This window comes from Acomys russatus, chromosome 18, assembly GCF_903995435.1.
Source record: "Acomys russatus chromosome 18, mAcoRus1.1, whole genome shotgun sequence".
NCBI classification, from domain to species: Eukaryota; Metazoa; Chordata; class Mammalia; order Rodentia; family Muridae; genus Acomys; species Acomys russatus.
In genome coordinates, this window is record NC_067154.1 from 7,200,393 (window position 1) to 7,217,833 (window position 17,441).

The window sequence follows — 17,441 nt, forward strand, 5'->3', positions numbered from 1 at the left end:
CACCAAATATAGTAATTATTTTCTTTCTCACGGTCATGTAGAAAAGCCACCTAGATGGGCTGGTGGCGATCTCATCTCTCACCTCCAATTCCTAACACATGTGCCAATGCCCACCTCCACTGTACTGCAGAGTCACTGGCATGTGCAGCTGGAGAAACAAGATGATGTCTGAGGTTTGCGAGATGATTTCTAGACCAAAGTGAGTCACCTCGCAAATGGGACTCTAAGCCCAGTGAGAGGCAGGAGACACAGCTGCCTTTCTTCCACATTGCGTTCAGGCTTTGGAAACTGTTCGCTACTCTTCTATAAACACGAGATTAATTCTAGGCATCTGGGATGAAAGAATCACAGAGGCCCGTCCCATGGAAGAAGTAGAGTTCCCATGGAAAATTCTTTTTGGCTCATGTCAGACCCTTGGGGGCTTATTCATCAGAAGCTTTTAAATGTGTTGCTCCATTATAGGCAACGGAATTTGAGATAGTATATTCATATGCAAGAGGCATGGCCAGTGGTGACCAGTTCCCAGTGATGGTTTAACAAACTGCAGTATATCCAGAAGATGAAGCATTATTCAGCACTGGGGATGGAAAAGGCATCGGCTGAGCCATGGAAATTCATGGAGGATGTCATTGTTTGTTTCTCTGTTGCTATGATAAGATACTACCCAAAAGCAACTGGGAGAAGAAAGCATTCATTTTACCTTACACTTCCAAGGTAACAGCCCATCATTGAGGGAAGTTGGGAAGGAGCTTGGAGGCAGGAACTAGAATAGAAACCAGGGAGACACAGTGCTCACTGGCTTTTTCCACACAGCTTACTCAGACCACTTTCTTACATAGCCCAAGCCAGCCTGCCTAGGGTTGGCACCATCCACAGTGGGCTAGACCCTCCCACGTCAATCATTAACAAGAAAATGCCCCTGCAGGTGTGCCTACAGGCTAGATTGATAGATGACCCCTCAATTGAGGTTCCTTCTTACTAATAACTCTAGTCTGTGTCAAGCTGATGAACACCCTAGCAGCCCTGAGGAGCTTCCGCTGCACATTCCTCAGTCTGAAAAGGCTGCATGCTTCCATCTTTAGGCCAATCTGCAGAAGGCAAATGCATAGAGAGAGGAGCGAGTGCAGTTTGGTGGTTGACAAGGAGCAGGGAAGGGGGCTGAACAGACAGAGCCCAGGCTTTCAGGGCTATGAAACCATCCAGTGCAATGCTGCTGCGGTGGGGTAAGCCGTTAGGTATTTATCTAACCTACAAAATGTGTGGTGCTGAGATGGAAGCTTAATGTATCCTGTCTGGGTAGGTGTATCCATGGCAACACATGCAGCCTTCTGGAGCAGGATGTGGAAAATGGGGTGCTTGTAGGTGTGTGAAGGCGGAGAGCACACAGGAAGTCTCCATACTCCCTGTTTGATTTTGCTATGAACTTTCAACTGCTAGAAAAACAAAAGTTTATTAACTTACATCTTTAAAAAAGATAATTGCCAATTCTTCTGGATCCTCCTGCACTCCACTCCACCCCTCCACCCCTGACTTAAGCTTCCAGTGTGTGGCTTTGTCCATTTTAAAACCTGGCTCACTAGGGACAGGTAATTGTCCCTAAAATATTTCAAACTATCAAAATAGAGCCAAACAAGCCTTAAACATGAGGTAGGTTGTTCTTTCTCCTTGTGCAAAAAAAACCCCCAAAAAGCAAAAAAACAAAAACAAACAAACAAACAAAAACACTCGGGTTCAGACACTGCTTTCAATCCTCCCAGGGCAAGACAGGCCCACTGAAAACATCACTAGTAATAAATACAGTAGCTGACCGTTCTCTACCTCCACCACTAGCAGTGAGCACAGCTTTAAAGTAAATATACTCACAGATGGGCCCAGGTCACTGGAGATCAGGCCACTTGTGTGAAAGATATAGAATCCATGCAGACATGGCTGCTTAGTGTCCATCCCTTCTCGTGTGTTCCAGAGCTTTCTCTTTATTCCTCTCCCCCATTTGAAAGCACTGAGTACCGAGGCTCTCGCAGCTGCTGCTGTGCGGAAGGCCTACAGGCCCCCCAGTGTTTCAGGCCAGAGCCTGGTGTTCTTTGGCCCTGTGCTAACGGACAAAATAGTCTCCTTCTGGGTCCTCGGGAAGCATCTGCAGCCAGAATAACAAGGACAGTGCGGAAGAAAGGCCGGTCTCCCAGCCAGTGCATCTTGGACATAGTTTCATATGAGGCAAATAAATAAAGTTTTCATCCACAGCAAAGATTCTGATGTTTCATCTAAAAAAAATTTTTTTATATCTGTCACTTCATTTCTTGTTTTTATTTGCAGGAGGAGTTGAAACAAAAATTTAAGGGTGTTTTTCTTTTCTCCCCTAAACACAAATCATTCAAGTAAAACCAACTTAACCATAGAAATTAGCAAAATAAGGGGAAGTAAGCACAACAACCCAAGAGCAAAGGCTGGGGGAGGAGGAGGAGGAGGACAAGCAGGAGAAGGAGGAGGAGGAGGAGGGTGCAATCAACAAAGAACATATGCAACCAATGCGGTGGTTCCCCAGCTGGAACCACCTCCCCGGAAAGCAAGCACAAGGACCCTTTTATGAGGATACCCCCCCCCAAATCTGAAAAATTTTCAACTCAAAACTTAAGGTTAAAAAGAGAGAGTAAAAAAAAAAAAAAAAAAAAAACCACCCAACCCTACAAAACCACCCAACCATAACCACCATCCTTAATCGATCAGAGGAGTTTAAAAAAAAACCTAATAAAAAATTGAAAAACTTGTCTTCTCATCTTATATTTGTAAAGATAATAGAATTCAGAAGTTTCTTAGAAAACAGAGCAGAGACTACCCTCCAGTTTCCACCCCCTTTGCTAGGGACCAGCAGGACTACAAAGCGTGGGACACTGGAGCTGCTGGTAGAGAATGGGACGCCCAGCCCAGAAGAAATCAGACAAGAGCAGGTGCATGGGAGGCTGGGAGCATGGCCGTGTAGAACAGGGAACACAAGGTGGCCAGAAAGGCCTTCAACTCCCCCTAACATACAAAACCGGTTTTTACAAAGATCCAAACAGTTTGGTCCCAAACTGAGGTGAATACTTCAATGTTGATTCACACGCTTTGTTTTCTCTTAAGAATCAAAGTTGCCCAAATTAAATCTTTCTGCCAATGTTACTACATATCCCTTTTAAAAGGAAGGAAAAAGAAAAACGAAAAAAATGTCAGGGCTTTATAAAAATGGGGACAGGAAGAGACTGAAAACCAAGTTCATCCTCTTAGCTCCAAAGGAAATGAGATTAGGAAACTTCGTTTCTAACGAGAAACAGCGGAGGTCAGTGTGTTGTGGTCTGCTCAAGACATGGGCCAAATCCTAGTTCTGTGGCCAGAGTTCTCTGTCCCGTGGGACGGCACTGGGGATAGCTGGCGCCTTGTTTGGCTCCATCAGCCTCTCCCAGTGCCTTTCTCTCCTAGGTAAGGGCTCCATCAAGAGTGGCCCCTACTCAGCTGTGGGCTGTACACTGTCCTCTTCTCTGTTCTCTGTCCCACTCTCATCATCTTCAATCTCTCTTCCACTGAATTTGCCATGGGCCCACTTGGGATCAGTCCTGGACTTCTGGAACAGGAGCAGGCCCCAACCCCAGGGGGTAGGCTCCTCGGCCATGGTCTTGGCTCATCCACTTGTCACTGCCCTAGCCTTCCTGCTTAGCATGAAAGTAATACTTCTTGCTTTGGGGTGTGTACTCTGTGGCTCAGCCGGTAAAGACTAGGCTCACAACCAAAAATCATCAAACTTTTAAAACTCATCTTGGGGCTGAGAAATGAGAGCCCACTCAATCGGTAAAGTGATGGACACAAACACATGAGGACATGTTCAATCCACAGAACTCATGTGAATAAGCCAAGCATACCTACTTGTAATTCCAGCATCCGGAGGCACAAGAAGGGAGAGCCACTGGGCTCCAGGGTCAACCATTAATCTCACTGGTTAGAGAGATTGCCTCAAATGAGGTGGACAGTGCCTTAGAGATGACACCCAAAGTTGTCCTCTGGTTTCCATATACACTAATAAACATGCATGAGTACACACATGTACACACAGTTTTCAAAAAAACAGGGGATGAGTTCTAGGAATTGACTAAGCCAAGAAAAGAAAACTTCATTTCTGTGGACCAATGTCATCTGAGTGGCTCCAGAGACCTAGTATGTTTGATAGACAGTTTTCAAATTTCTACTTTACCCATAAAGGAAATTAACTGCTTCCATTAATAGGTTAGAGATTAGGAATGCATTGGGTGACACTTCTCTGCAGCAGGGGGGACTCAGAACTGTAGCTGATTCCAGGCCATTTGGAGGTAGACACTGGCAAATGGCCATGACCTTTGTGGGGGCCACTCAACTGCCTGGGTGCTTCTCTGGCACAGTGGGTGACCACTGGGTGGTTGCAAGAGTCCCTTGGGTGATCTTCACTCAGTGGGTGGGGTAGTCATTGACACAGATATTTATTTTTAATATAATTTACAGAGAACAACAACAAAGAAACCTTATTCTGAGGCTATAAAAATTGTTAGTCATTTGGAAGTAATTAAGACCCAATTCATCACATAAAACTGCCAGGGAAGCTGGCCCCTGCCACAGTAAGGTTATTTTCATAGTATATTACAGCTCCATTATATGTCATGTGAAAATTTCAGGGCAAGCCTATCCATCAGTGGCTTTTGCAATTACGTTTTAAGAAGTGCTTAACCTAGCAGCTTCTTTTTAATCTCCCTTCTAAATCTTTGAGAATATAATCCAGAGACAACGAGCGAACAGCCCCTGTCCAGTTTGGATGGGTTATAAAGGCTGCATCAGCGACTGTTTCTTTCCATTTATTTTCCATTTAAACAGCCCATTTGGATGGTATTTTCAGAGATGTAAAATACCAGACATGCTTAACTAATTAGTTTGGTGGCCTGTTGACCTCTGACCTGTGCCCTAGCAAGGATTTCAGTTGTTCAAAGAAAGAGGTGGGTCAGCTAACCAAACCAGCCAGGAAGGTCAAAATCTGAAGGTCAGAGAGGGGATGCATAATTGGTGTCTCTGGGCAATGGGTCCAGGAGGAAGACATCGTCAACCTCCATTGCCACCCAAGGATAGCAGCAGCCTGGTGCCTCCCGCATGGTGTGTGCCAGGCCTCAGTTCTTTCAAATTACAGGCTCTCTCTCCTTTCTGACATTCATGCTGGATTCGAGCGTTTAAGCTGTATGCGGAGAGTGGGTCAATTTTGTTTCAGCTTTGGGTACCTTAGGCATGGCAGAACCATATCTCCCTAAGACAGAGAAAACGACATGGCTCTGTCAGGGTCCATGGAAAGAGGACGTGGGGGAGGGAGGGTGAGTTTTACTTGGCTTGGTGGCTTCCCTTCTGAGCCAAAGCTGAAGCAGCCGTGAGGGCGACTCTTCCAGGTCAGGTGTTCTGGCTGTGCTGGTAGCAACCAGCTGGGAAAGGGTGGGGTTGAAGAGATGATGCAAGGAGGGCACTGCCCTGCAGGCTTTTTTCTGTCAGGCCCTCAGCTCCACTTCCAGCTGTGGCAGCTGGTGAAACGCTCCCCCTTGGTCATGAGCAGCGTCCATGGGAAATCCCAAACAGCTAGCCCTTGCCTGTGGGGGTCACCTGCGGATTGTTTCCCAGGCTCAGGAAGACAAAGGAAGGTGAGTAAGGTAAAATGGGGGGGGGGGGCAATGTAGTAAGGTGAGTGGGAGAAAAAGGGGGGAGAGAAGAATAAGAAGGGTAAGTACAGTTTGGTGGGGGGAGAGGAAAGGGGTTATGAGGGTCAGGAGGGTCCTGTTTTGAGGTGTTTCTCTCTTGCTGTGCCTAATTTATAAATTGTATTTCACCACCAATCTATATGCAGGAGGAAAGCACAGCACATGTGAACAAACATGTCTGAAAAGAAGCTGTGTCCGGCTGTGAACAAGCAATTCCTGCAAGGAGCATCTGCATCTGCACAGGGTGATTAGCCAACTGGAACCTCAGGGCTGTGGAGATTGGAATTTTGTAGGTTCAGAGGCTAATTACTTTATCTCGGGCTAGTTTTAGCCTCGTGTAATAGCCCAACTCTGTTTCTGAACTAACACCCCCTGATAAATAAAAACCTCGTAGAAGCTATTAACTCAGCAGAGCACTAGCTACCATCAATCCAAGGGTTTAAAACGTCATCGGGTAACATCATGGGCCTATAATGTAGCTCCCCACCCCCGACCCCACTCCCGTCTTGTTGTACCCACCTCTCTGCTGTACCAAACAATGTATTTTAAAGTTGCCTTGATTCATGTCTGTCTTTGTTCTGTGAAACTATAAAAACCCTATGAAACTGCTTTCACATAGAACCAAGGAGTTTGGGGTAACCTAAATTTGTGTTTCTGGGCCATGGTCACTCATAATGGCTCCAGAATAAACTCTTATTCTCTTTCAGAAGAGAACTGTCAGCATGGATGTAGGTTTCAGCATCGCCTGCAGTTTCCAGCATCCTCGGGAGAATCTTAGGATGCACCCTGCACAGACAAGGGAGAGTAGCTAGCATGCATTTTAGCACCAGGGAAATCCAGCACAACAGAAAGATGAGCAAGGACCAACTGACAAAAATAACAATGCCTTAAGATCTTAACATTTCAAACGTGAAAGTCCTCTCCACTCTAGAGCCTTGACTCTGGCCTCACTTAACAAGACAGGAAAAGGTGTGTTTAAAATCCTCTCAAGGCTATGATCTAAGAAGCCAAGTGAACACCAACCCCCTCACCACCAGCCTCACTGTTCAATCACTCACCATCTCCCAACCTCAGGTTTCCCAGCTAACAAGACAAGGAGTCTCTGTGAGCTGCAATCGCTTTAAAGAGCCATTTTTAACCAGAACATCCAATGGGACTCCAACATACAGTGAGGGTCGAATTGTAAGCGTGTATGGGACTTAAATCTACTTAAGGAACACACTTCACTGTGGGTGGAAACCTCACAGCGGCTTTCTGGAGCCTGATGCTGGGGTCACCCACTTGGAAAACCACTAGACTAGGTGCTGGCTAAAGCCCTCTCCAGGCTTGAAATGTTGTGATGTGCATATGACCTGTGCCCAGGAGGATGGACAGCCCAGAGGGATGATACTTGCCAAGAAGTCAAGTTTATTGTTAGGGGTTTAGAACAACAACAACAACAACAACAACAACAACAACAAAAACCTGGTTTGACTCCTTTCCCTATGCTTAGACATCTGGGCAATGGCGCTATTCATTGAAAATCTGGTGCATAGGGTTAGAGGTCCTAGGGGTTACAAATGCAAGTTGAGGTTCCCTGGCCTCTGAGTTTTCTTTCCCCTTGTTTGCTTGAAAGAGAAAATGTGTTTTCGTTCTGTTTGCAACAAGTTCAAGGCTCAATTTTATGTCTCAAAATAAGGGGGACAAAAAGCCATCAAATTGCCTGTTGCAGGATTGAACGCCAGGATTCTTGCATGTGGGGAGACGTGTCAATAACTTGGTAATTTTCCTTGACTGGCATTGACAAGGGCACAATGAGGCTGACTACGCACTGAGAGTGAATGCAGTCTGAGAGGGATTGACGAGTTCTCCATTACTTGCAGAGCTCTGCTCAAGCCCCTCCTCCTTCCTTTGAAGAATGGAGCCATTAACTCATGGAAGAATTGCAGCCTCGCAACCTCCACCCAAACATGTCGGGCGGAAATTACCTGGAGCTGAAAAGACACACTGAGTGCTTTACATGCATGGGGAAAGGCTGATTTAATGCTCAGCTGTAGCTCTGATGCTTCAGGAAAACAGGTACTTGGGGAAAGAGTGAAGATCCATAGAGCCCAGAAAAGGACAAGAGGATGATGGGTGCAGGTGTCAGGCCATATGCATAGGCAGAGGCTGACCTGTACCATGCACTGTGACCTATACCTATTCAGCTTTCTTGCATCTAAGGATTAGATTGCTTAGACAGCCTACATCCCAAATTTTCTAAGACACATCTGTTTTGAGCTATTTTCCTTTTAAAATATTTTTGCATTCAATTATTTAACTTATGGAGGGCATATGCCCCATGGAAGCCAGAGGGTAACTAGTGTGAATTGATTTTCTTTTTCCTCCACATGCATTCCTGGGTCTCAGGTTGTCAGGTTTGGTGGCAAACACTTTTATCCACTGGGGCATCTCCCAGCCCTAAAATAATTGTTATTTTCACTAAGAAATTGGGGAGCTCAAGAAAAAAGTTCTCACTGTGCAGAACTTGATCTCAGGTTCCCAGCACACATGGCACTGCTGAGCATGGCTGAGCATGCCCGTCATGCTAGCACTCAGGGTCAGAGACAAGTAGAGGCTGGTGTTTACTGGCCCTAGATTCAGTGAGAGACCCTGCCTCAAGAAAGTGAGACAGAAATGGATAGAATGCACACACCCAGGGTCACACACCATGCATACACACATGAATACAGCATACAAACATTGATAAAAATAAAAATGTAAAAAATAAAATTGTTTAAAAAATAAAAAAAAGAACTTAACCACAACTACACTGGTTTCAGAAAGTAGCTTCACTCCTGCTTTGTAAGAGAGGAAACTGAGGTTTGGTCAGGGGATGCCTTGGGGACAAACAGCACTGAGAAGTCACAGAAAGACTGCCATTCTCATCTGCTCTTAGACCAAGCTCCCATTGGGCGTGTGTGTGTGTGTGTGTGTGTGTGTGTGTGTGTGTGTGTGTGTGTGTGTGTGTGTGTGTGTGTGTTGGGGGTTGGCTGGTCCTCGGACTGTTCTGGTGACCATAATTACAAGGCAGGGAAATGGCCTGGCCCCTTTCTTGCTTTTGGTTCTGGTGCCATTTGGCAGAGGAGGCTTCAAAAGGCTTTTGAATAGGATGATAAACATGGCATTGTTATGAACATCTGTAAGCAAAATATGAGAAGACCTCACCCAGTGAATGCACAGCCCGCGCCTTCGCCAGCAGTGTGGGGTTTGTATGTTTGGCTAATGTGCCAAAATTAACCCGAAGTGCTTACCCATTTCAGAATGCCTTTTCATATTTTCATCTGCATGGTTGTTATTACAAAGTGTAAGAATAATTCTCTACCAGGGCATTGAGGACTCTGAATAGCTCAATTAGAATCAATGGAGTGAGACAAGAGCAGGCCAGCTAATCAGCAGGTGTGCATAACAATCCTTTGAGGGAGTATGTGCAGAATGCATGGTGTGTGTGTGTGTGTGTGTGTGTGTGTGTGTGTTATGCGGGCACATGTACACAGAGAGAAAACCAGCGCCAGTCCAATCCCTTAAAGCAAGTATAAAAGAGCAAGGTCTCATAGACCATAGGAAAGAAAGTTCCAGAAGATAGAGGCTGGAGTTATTATCTTCACATTGTATGTTACAGGTATCCAGTATCGTGTTTTTACAAGTAAGACATTCATAGTAACTAGTATGTTCCTATCTATCTATCTATCTATCTATCTATCTATCTATCTATCTATCTACCTGAAAATGCCTCCTTGGAAGCCAGACTCCTCACAGCTATGTCTCTTCAGTTTGAGTTCTAGCAGAGAAAGTCCTTGCAGGTGATTTTAGGAAGAGAATGGTGGCCACTAGGATTTCAAATCACTGCACTGTAAGCAAAAATCTGTGGGCCATGAGCAAGGCCATCCCACATCTAAGCAGATGCCATATGTATGGTCTTAAAAGTTGGGAGCGTGGCTCTAAGAGGAGCCAAAAGCCATGCCTGAAAAACAAGCCAGGATAGGGGAGAGGGCACGTCTGTAATCCAAGAATTTGGGAAGCTGAGACACAAGGACTCCAAGTGCCAAACCAGCCTCAACTACGTGGTAGGACAAAACAAAACAACCCAAGCAGTAGAACACGGCACTTCTGGGAAAAGAACACACTGGGCTATGCTTACAGGCTCAGCACTTGACAAGCCTGAGCAAAAAAAAAAAAAAAAAAAAATTTGGGCACATGTCCCAGTAGAATCAGTACTTTAAAAACAGGTCTGTAAGTGAGAAGGCAACAAAGGAAATTGTATTACAATGGAAAGTGGGCTCTCTGTGAAGGGTAAAGGCTCTCCAGGGAAATGCAAGATGACAGTCACAGCCCTCAGGGGAGCTGTGGAACCCCACCTTCTGCCTCTCTGCTTTGAAGGCCTAAGGCCCATTCCCATCCACCTGTGCCACCCATGTTAATCCGACCAACGGAGAATGGCCCCTGCAGACTAGACTCGCCATAGCCAGAGATCAGCATCCATAGTGGCATCTGAATTGAATTGAAAGGAGAAATCGGTCTGTCTGTCTAACTGACCTGATCTCATTGTATCTTCTTCCTGGAGATGATCTCCCTAGAAGGTCAACAGACAAGTGGGTTCTGCAGGAGATGGACTGGAACAAGAAACCCTAGAGGTGTCAGTAAAATCTCCCCCTGCTGAACTCACAGGCTCGGCAACCTCTTGCTAGGGTCCTGGGCTTCCTCTTACACAGTCAGAGCCAGCCAGCTGTTGTTCTGTGTCCTGTAAGTCTAAAGCTAATATGCTCTGCCCAAGTGATGGCCACTCCAGTGCCTCAACACAGGCAACTTCTTCCTTTCCCAGGGGACTGCACTAGTTAAAATACTGAAAGAAACATCAGCATCCTGACACTTGTATACTGTAGGCTCAGGGCACATGCAGGGATGAGGATAGACTGGCTTGCACCAGACCCACCAGTGAGCCCACTCCTAAGTGTCCTGTTTGGATGCCACAGCTGTCCCTACCTGTGGTCGTTTGAGTGAGAATTTCCCCATCCTACCCACCCCTCACCGTAGGCTCATATAGTTGAATACAGGGTCCTCGGTACTGAAATTGGGAAAGATTAGGTAGGCGTGGCCTTGTTGGAGGAGGTGTGTCACTGGGGCAGGCTTTGAAGTTTCAAGCCATTCCTGCTGTGTCTGGCTCACTGCTTTCTACTTACAGATCAAGGTGTGAGCTCTCAGCTGTTCCTGCTCCCTTTGTTCCACCATCACGGACTCTAATCTTCTGAAACCATGAGCCCATGTAAACACTTCCTTTTATGAGTTGTCTTGATCATGGTGTTTTGTCACAGCAACAGAGACATTACCCTTGTGCCACTATAGAGTCACCTCCTTTCTCAGCTGTTAGTAGACGCCTAGGTCCCTCCTGTGTGTCCTATCGGAACTCTGTCTCAGGTTTCGGTTGCCTGCCATCCGGGAGTACTGGGGGCTTCAGAGGGGAGTCCAGATAGGTGATAGGTGAAGTACGTTGTCCACATACCCCTTTCTCAGTCAAAAATCTTTAACTGTCTCCTTCCCACCACCACCCTAGCTGGGTGCCATGTTCTCCTTCCTGCTGCTTTCAGGGATTTGAGGGTCCTACCTCTCCTAGGCAAGTGGCATCTTTTATCCAATGTAACTTTTATGATCAGAACAACCATCCATTCCAGACAAAGAAATCACCTTTCCTTCTGAGTCTGGGTAGAACCCAACATCATCTCTTTGTAGTCAGGAATCAGTTTCCATAACAACCAGGCTTTCTGTTGTGCCCTAAGTTAGCAGTCCTGTTGGGATGGAATGTTTGCATAGACTGGATCACACAGGGATTGGTCCTTTTTCACTTTCAAGTTTAAACATCTATAGGACAAATCCTTCTTTTACCTGCAACACAGGAGTCATTTAGAAATATGGCAACATATTTTCAAGTTCAGCCAATGAACATATTTGAAAGAGGAAGGGAGTGTGAATGGCTGAATGGAGGACAACTGAGCTATAGCAACGGCTGGAAGACTTACACCAAGGTCCATGGCTTAAACTATAAATGGAGAGCAACTAAGGTAGAAGGTGACTCACACAAAGTCTCCGAGCCTCAAGAATACTTCTGGAAAGGATAGAGACTGGCATGTCATGTGGGATTGCATGAGAGAAAAAGCAAAGGCTTAAAAACTACTTATTATGGTGCTTAGTATACAGTAGGAATTCACATGACACTTACATTGTCAGAGAGGGAGAGAGGAATAGAAAAGGGCCCAAGGCTACACAAACAAGCTACTACAATATCCAAACTGGCTTCTGCCCTTTGCAGAGTGAGGGTAGTGGTATGGAGAGCAGGAATATTTCGATTTCTTTATTCGTTTGTGCATGCATGTATGCATGCATGCATGCATATGTGCATCCCTGCATGCATGCGTGTGTCTGTGTCTATGTGGGCATACCATGGGGTACATATAGAGGTCAGGGATCAAGCCTGAGGTGCTGGTTCTGACCTTTTCACCTTGTTTGAGACAGACATTTCTTCACTGCTTCCTAAGCCCGGTTCTCTGGACCACTAGCTTCCATGGATTCTTTGGTCTCTGCCTCTCATTTCCTGGTAAGGGATGCTGGGATTGCAGATGCTTTTATCTGGGTTTTGAAGATTCAAACTCAAGTCATCTTGCTTGTGTGCAAGTGACTTTACCCAGAAGCCCATCTCCCCAGCCCTATGGGTTTTCTTAGCAACCTTTTCCTCCTAAGCCACTATTCTATGTCTAGAATTATAGGAAGGCATATACTCATTTCCATTCCTGAGGCCTGAGAGAATAAACCTGGATGATCTCCAGGCCCCACTGGCATCTCTACATATAGTTCCTCATAAGCATGTTTAATTTTAAAACAGAAGCAAAAACATATGGATTGTCCACTGACAAATGCACTCCATGTTCCACATTCCTACTGCTAGAGTATTTCAGTTCTTCCTTACAAGCAGGAAATATTAATATAATATAAATAGTTATTTATGAATTTGTGTTTTTTCAAGACAGGGTTTCTCTGTGTAGCCTTAGCTATTCTGGACTCACTATGTAGACAAGGCTGGCCTCGAACTTACAGAGATCTGCCAACCTCTGCCTCCCCAAGTACTGGGATTACAGGTGCATACCACTCTGCCTGGCTATATTTTTATACATTACTTATGTCAACATAATAGACCACAGCTCTCAGGAAGCCTTTCCACCTAAGACCTTTTAGGATGGTGATATGCTTTTTTGGTGCTGGGGATTGAACTCAGGGCCTAACGCACACTAGGGAAGTGCTCCACCACGGAGCTACATCTGCCTGTCTCTTTTTCTTTCCTTGTTTAAAAAAGATTTTTGTTTACCCTGTTTTGGCAGAGTTTAGCCATTGACTCTACCTACATCCAAGCTTGCCCTTTTTAAGGCAGATTCTGTCTGTTGTAGAAATGAGGACATTTTCCCCAGTGGTGTGTTTACCACATTTGAAGCCATCTCCATAAGGAGGTTCTTTGATGCACATCATCCTCTTTGAGTTAAACTGGGTGTTGCCAGAAGTGAATCTTTAAAATAATAAAAACCTTTTTAAATGCCATATTCTGTATGTCCCTCAGGTTTTTGAAGACCTTGTCTAATTATTTTACCTTATCTTTCTATAGAATCATATCTATCTGTTGCACCTAAGATGTATAGTTCCTGCTTCACAAATATGTCTGTCAGATATATTGGGCCAGAAGGCTGAAGAAGATGCTCCAACGTTATAGAGAGTTTTGGGTGACTATTCAGGTAGCAAACTGTCTCTGTCATCTTCTCATTTGGAAAGCTTCTAACTTGTACTCCCGGCATACTCAGGTAATCAAGTTTATTCCTTCTCAAGTCTCTGATGAGGTTGAAGACCAAATAGTTTAGTTTTACAAGTAAGCTTAGTTGTTTAGGGGTTAAGATGTTTTTAGGTCTAGATAGATGTTTTAAGTTGATAATGATCAGATATGCTAGATATTGATTTACATTCAGAATTTTAGACACACCAAAATAGGAAAGATGTTTTCTTCAAGGCTGTCAAATACAAATAGCCAAAACACTAAGAATGTAACATTTATATAATTCCTGATTGTGTCATGGTTCTTCTTTCTATAGGTAGTTTATTATATATATGTGAATAATATAAATGTATATGTAAAAAAATAAAAAATGTTTAATAAAAAAGATTTTGTAAATATTCATGTTTGTCTGTATGTGGGTATGTGTGCTTGAGTGCAGATGCTCAGAGGTCCCTGGAAGTAGGGACCATCACTGATTCCCACTGTGTCTTGCTTTATGATTGTCACAAGTCTCACCCACATCCCAGAGACACTGGGAGATATGCTGCTAGCCTGTTCCTAGGTAGAAAAAGAAGTAAGGTTTGGTGGAATCATAACAGGCTCTACTGCAATAGTACCATGAATAGATGAATGGGGCTAGGCACGGAGGCACACGCCTTTCATTTCCAGCACTTAGGCAGAAGCAGGTGGATCTCTGTGAGTTGAAGACCAGCCTGGTCCATATGGTGAGTTCCCAGCCATACAATGTTAGGTGGCAGGAAAACAAGGATGCTGTGGAATGCGAGAAATCCATCCTGGCAGGAACTGGCACTGAGTTTGAATCTGCTACAGGACCTTCCTCATCAGCTTTCAGCCCTTCTTTCTCTGCAAAGGGATAGATAGGAAGTGCTTCCTGCTTTGCAGTCCACACAGTGTCTGCTGTAGCCACACACCCTTGCTCTTGGGGGTGCAGCCATGGTCATTGGCACTACGGAAAAACAAAACAATGAGCATGGCCATTGTGGTGTCTGGTCTTGGTTGTCACCCCGACAACACCCAGAATCAACTAAGACACAAGCTGCTGGGTGTTCCTTTCCTGATAAGATGCATTGAAGCAGTAAAGCCAGCCCACCTTGGCTGGGCAGCACCTTCTGGTGGTAGCCCAGATAAAAGGACATGAAAGCAACCTGCTCAGAGTCCCAGCACAGACTGAAGATCAGCAGCTCTCTAGGACTCCTTGAGGCCTTCAACACCAGATTGTGACTGTGGAGATGACAGCCTTGTACCAGACTCTCCATCTCTCCTCTGTGAGACAGCCACTGTTGGACTACCTACATTGTGCAAGACAATCTAATAAATCCTTTTTATTATACACATACATAAATACAGGTTAAATACATATAGTATATATGTACATATTCTCTCTTTTAAGATATGTGTGTGTGTGTATACTATCTATTCAGTTCTGTTCCTTTGGGGAACCTGACTAATACAGATGTGCTTTAGAAAACTTTATTTATAGACGGGCAAGGTGTGGTAACTGACACATCCCTGCATCACAGCACGGCTTCTCATTATTTCCCTCCAGAGTATGTCTGCTGCGTGAGACATCTGAGACATGTGGAGACCGCTGTGGCAATAGCCTTGCATTCTTCAAACCTCCCTGGATAGCTAGAGTAGACTGTGCGCCCCAGTTTGGTCAGGGGGTCAATACTGAATGAAGTACATGGAGAACTGGGCCCATCCTCTTGCTGTTTCTAGGTCTTAATACATACCACCATTTGCACTAGCTCACAGCAGTCTGAGACATTCCCATTTTCCAGTGAGCACTGACCAGCAGCCAGCACTGACTGCCACATGCTGTCATCTGAAACCAGCTGACCTTTGAGCTTTCCACCAGGTGACTATGGTCCCATAAGTGAAACCAGGTGAGCCTCTAAGAAGTGCCAAGCTGAGCCCAGCCCCAGTTTGCTGAGCTAAAAGTGCAATTATTCCAGTCAACCAAGTGTTATGTGATTTTTCCACAGCAAAAAAAAATTGAAGTATGTTCCACAGGAAATTCATCATCCTCTATAGCTATAATATAAGAAGCAAAAGATATATTTGCAGAAATATTTTTTAGATAGAGAAAATACATAGTTTTAAAATATATTGCCATTTCAAAGATGTCCCCACCAGCAGGGATGAGCTCCCCAACTGTCCCTACCTGAGCAGACCTCTTTGTAGGTGGGATTGCATGTGTAGCCTCCTGCAAAACCCACTTGGGTTGAATACACGCCTTTCAAGGGCCAGAACTTGCGCTCAGCTCCCCAGAAGCAGCCCATTCCTGCAGAGAACAAAACACAGGTAAATCATGTATCCAAATTAAGTTGGTCCCTATGTGTCACCACACCTGTTGGCAGGAAGCTGCTCCTGTCATCTGATGATCAAAGAGGCCCAAGACTTAGTCTTACAAAGCAAAGGTTTCAGCACTGAAGAATAATTTAATGCAGGCAAGATGGCTCAGCAGGAAAAAGGCTTGCTATGAAAGCCTGATGACTACAGTTCTAACCCCAGAGCCACAAAGGCCAGGTGCGGTGGCTCACATCTGTAATCCCAGCACTCTTTTGGCAAATTGTGGTGCAGTGGGGACAGGAGAATCACTCTGAACCATGTGCAAAAATAAACAAAAAAACAAAAACAAAACAAAACAAAACAAAAAACCAAGAGGTCTCAACAGGTGGAAGGCGAGAACCAGTTCCTAGCATGTCATCATCTGTCCTCCACATGTATACATACACACTGGTGAACAAAGATAATAAACATTTTAAAAATTCTTAAAGTACTTTAAAGATTATTTGCATAGACTTTGTTTATTCTCACTCTACAAAACCATGGAAAGCTGTAGATTAGCAAAAATACACTTTTCCCAACAACATTGTAAAAGGGTGACTATTTTAAGAACATTTCTACATTTACTTCATAAGCTAATAGAAATTCGTGTACGATCAGCTTCTGGATCATTGTAACAAAGATATATAAGGCTGTGATCATTGAAATGGGAAAACACACACAAGACAAGTAAAGATTGAGGCAACTATTGCCAATTAACCATTTAACTGATGTGCTCAGTTAAAAAAAAAAAAGTCACAATAAATTTGCAAGTGATAAAGCAAGGCTCACCAAAAGTAAAATTTTCTGAGTTCTATTACTGAGCACAGTGAGTGAGGGGTTTAGGTGAGGGTGGGGCAGCCAAGGAATCACAAGCAATCAACAAAGTCACAATCACCACACTCACCCCAGCAGTTACTAGATCCTTTGGCATCTGATGAAACCAAGGCCTGCTTCTCCAAACCACGTGTGCACACATCATAAAGTCTACAGTGCCCCAAACCCAGGACCTCAACCATCTACAGGAAGTCTCCAGCTGCTTAGTATGCCTGCTATTCTCTGGCCTGTTTACATACACACACACACACACACACACACACACACACACACACACACGCACACGCACACGCACACACACACACGCACACACACACACACGCACACACACATGCACTCGCATGCACATGCACGCGCACACGCGCACACACACACACACACACTCTCGTGAAGAACTGCTCCCTCTCTCAAGTTTTATATGCCTTTATTGAGCCATATATTATTTTATTAGTTAGTTTTCTGTTGTTGTGATAAAAAATACTATGGCCAAAGGCAACTTACAGAAGAGTCCATTTTGGCTTACAGTTCCAAAGACTTATGTATCCATAAAGACAGGGAAGGCATGGCAGCAGGGACAGAATGCTAAGAGATGATATTTCAACCATACATGGGAAGCCAAAAAGAACTGGGAGTGGGGTGAGGCTTTAACCCTCAAAGCCCTCTCCCAGTGATGGGCCTTTTCCAGCAATGACTAACTTCTC

The 17,441-nt window shown here is 44.7% G+C and overlaps 1 protein-coding gene across 5 annotated transcripts in view; it reads right to left on the minus strand.

Annotated features, from left to right (window-relative positions):
* Msra (methionine sulfoxide reductase A) overlaps positions 1 to 17,441 on the minus strand; it is a 320,628-nt gene that overhangs the window by 149,930 nt on the left and 153,257 nt on the right. For all 5 annotated transcript variants that reach the window (XM_051160698.1, XM_051160697.1, XM_051160696.1 and 2 more), the window contains one exon: positions 15,740 to 15,859. In XM_051160698.1, the coding sequence (XP_051016655.1) occupies positions 15,740 to 15,859 (120 nt within the window). The remainder of the gene's footprint in view (positions 1 to 15,739; positions 15,860 to 17,441) is intronic.